This window comes from Cucumis melo, chromosome 3, assembly GCF_025177605.1.
Source record: "Cucumis melo cultivar AY chromosome 3, USDA_Cmelo_AY_1.0, whole genome shotgun sequence".
Lineage (NCBI taxonomy): Eukaryota > Viridiplantae > Streptophyta > Magnoliopsida > Cucurbitales > Cucurbitaceae > Cucumis > Cucumis melo.
In genome coordinates, this window is record NC_066859.1 from 18256764 (window position 1) to 18259879 (window position 3116).

Here is a 3116-nt window from a genome sequence, read left to right on the forward strand (position 1 = left end):
TTTCCGATAAACGCTCTTCTCCACGCACTGCCTCCTTCACCTCTCTATAAATTGGAGAGAACCCATTCCATCAAATCACACAATTCACTTTAATTGCCTCCTCTCTTCCTCTCCTATCGTTTTTGCCCTATGTTCTGAGCTTACATAAGCCCTTTGTTTCTATTCCCTGTACTTACGAGTGCACGTTTGTACTGGGAAGTTGTGTTAACCTTGGGGAGCAAACGACATAACGATTAGCACCACGGTCAGCTGAAATTGCTTTCAGGGCAGTGGTTCGTCACGGCACAGCAATAAATCTGATCGACCTTATCTTCTAACAATCTGAAAGCAATGATGTTGATCAAGACCTCCAAAAAAATCCTACCTGACCTGTCTAAACTTGAGCCACTTGACGGAAAGAACTACCGCCGTTTGTCCCAAAAGTAGCAACTAGACGTTGATTATGTCCTCACTACAGATCTGTCGTCCTCTGGCCCCCCAACTACCACTTCAACATCTTCTGATCCAGAATCATTTACGGGACCTCCTACTACTGTCACTGTCGCTGATCAAGTAAAGAAGAACCAAGTGATCGATCCTGAAAAATATGCAAAGGATAACAAGACCGTTCGAAGACACCTGTTAAACCATATGTCAGACCCAATGTTTGATTTGTTCGTAGTCCAAAAATCTACCAAGGACATCTGGAGCACCTTGGAATCACCGTATGGAGGAGATGATGCTGGACGAAAAAAAATATGTGGTTGGAAAATGGCTACAATTCCAAATGACTGACGACAAGCCAGTCGTGGAACAAATACATGAGTACGAGAACCTGGTGGCAAACGTCCTGTCTGAAGGCATGAAGATGTGCGAAATACTTCAAGCAAATGTCCTGCTGGAAAAGTTTCCTTCATCCTGGAATGACTACCGTAATCATCTCAAGCACAAGAAGAGGGATCTAAAGCTCCAGGAACTCATCAGTCACATGCGCACGGAAGAAGCCAACAGACTGAAAGATAAGTTAGCCTCCCAAAATTTAAATTCAGTTAATGCTAACTTAGTCAAATCGTCTTTTGTGAACAGAGACAGAACGAAGCAGGAAAAAGGGCATAAAGGGAAAAACTCAGAGAAGAGACAGTTCAAGACTACTGGGGGACAAATTAAGAAGAAAAGGCTGGTCTGCTACGTGTGCGGAAAGGAAGGGCATAAATCATACCAATGCAACTAGAGGAAAGGGAGACCAAGTCAGAAACCAACACCTCAAGCCAATCTAGCAGAACAAGACAGTGAGATCATAGCAGCCACAGTAGAGGCCAATCTGATAGAAAACAAGACGGACTGGATTCTCGATACTTGAGCCTCGAGACACTTCTGCACCAATCGTGAACTTCTCCATGACTACGAAGACACTGCCGATGGAGAATGCATGTTCATGGGAAACTCAACCACTGCAGGAGTAATCGGAAAAGGGAAGGTTATTTTAAAGTTAACTTCTGGCAAAACTTTATCTTTAAGTAATGTTCTATATGTTCTTTCCCTACGTAGGAACCTGGTGTCTGGGAGTCTGTTGAATCGGGTCGGGCTTAAAATTGTACTAGAAGGTGACAAAGTTATCCTCACCAAAAATGGAGATTTTGTTGGTAAGGGGTATCTGTCTAATGGTCTATTTGTGCTAAACACGATTTCCATGAATGCAAATGCTTCTAGTTCTGCTTACTTGATTGAATCTGCTAACTTATGGCATGGTAGACTAGAACATGTGAACTTTGCATCAATTAGAAAACTTAGACTTGAGACTCATTAATACTTCTGAGTCGCATGAAACTGGTAAATGCCCCATTTGTGTAGAAAGTAAATTCCATAAGAAGACTTTCAAACCAGTTGAATACAGAACTACTGATCTGTTAGAATTAATTCACTCGAATCTAGCCGACTTTATAACCACTACTAGTAGAGGTGGTAAAAACTACTATGTATCCTTTGTTGATGATTACTCTAGATTCACTAAGATATACCTGATAAAAACAAAAAATGAAGCTATCAGTATGTTTTTAAAATTCAAGGCATAATCTAAGAATCAGCTAGAAAAAAGGATAAAAAGATTAAGATCAGATAGAGGTGGTGTGTATTCTGATAAAACTCTTAAAGAATTTTGTGAATCAAATGGTATCATCCATGAATTTACTGCTCCTTACTCACCACAACAAAATGGCATAGCAGAACGAAAAAACAGAACTCTTAAAGAAATGATGAATGCCATGTTATTGAGCTCCGGCCTATCTAATAATATGTGGGGGGGAAGCTGTGTTGTCTGCGTGTTTTATTCTTAACAGGATTCCCCACAAAAGGCTAGACAAAACTCCATACGAACTCTGGGAAGGACATGCACCAAATCTTTCCTACCTGAAGGTCTAGGGATGCTTGGCTAAGGTACCATTTCCTGCATTGAAGAAAACTACGGTAGGATCTAAAACCTTTGATTACATTTTTATCGGGTATGCTCAAAATAGTGCTGCATATAGGTTTATGTGTTTAAATGACAAAACTATAAACGAATCTAGAGATGCAGAATTCTTTGAGCATGTTTTTCCGTTAAAACAATCATTGTATGCTCCTAGCCTATCTAAAAGAATGCATGATTCTAAAAACCCCTCAATCGTTAGTGAAACACCTGTTTCTGAAACTGTTGATACTTCAAAGCTAAGATGTGAATTAGAACTTAGGAGAAGTAAAAGATAGAGAACTGAGAAAAGTTTCGGTCCAGATTTCCTAACCACCTTCATAGTGGAAATGCGTGATGGAATTGACTGTAACTTCACAAACTTGTACTTAATAGATGAGGATCCTAAAACTTACCAAGAAGCGCTAAACTCTGTAGATTCAAGTATGTGGAAAGAGGGCATTAAAAGTGAATTGGACTCACTGGTCATGAATCATATATGGGAACTGGTGGACCTTCCTATGGGAAACAAGCCAATTAGATGTAAGTGGATCTTTAAAAGAAAAACAAAACCAAATGGATCAATAGAAAGATACAAGGCTAGATTAGTGGTAGTAGGATATACCCAAAAACAAGGTGTTGACTATTTTGACACATATTCCCCTGTAACTACGATAACCACAATTAGGGCCTT

General features: G+C 39.9%; 1 protein-coding gene across 1 annotated transcript; it reads left to right on the forward strand.

Moving 5' to 3' along the window:
- The first annotated feature begins 766 nt into the window (after nucleotides 1-766).
- On the forward strand, nucleotides 767-1786 carry LOC107991967 (uncharacterized). The gene is made up of 2 exons (XM_017047480.2): nucleotides 767-1155; nucleotides 1528-1786. The coding sequence occupies exons 1-2, from the start codon at nucleotides 767-769 to the stop codon at nucleotides 1784-1786; spliced, it is 648 nt and encodes a 215-aa protein (XP_016902969.2).
- The last annotated feature ends 1330 nt before the right edge of the window (nucleotides 1787-3116 follow it).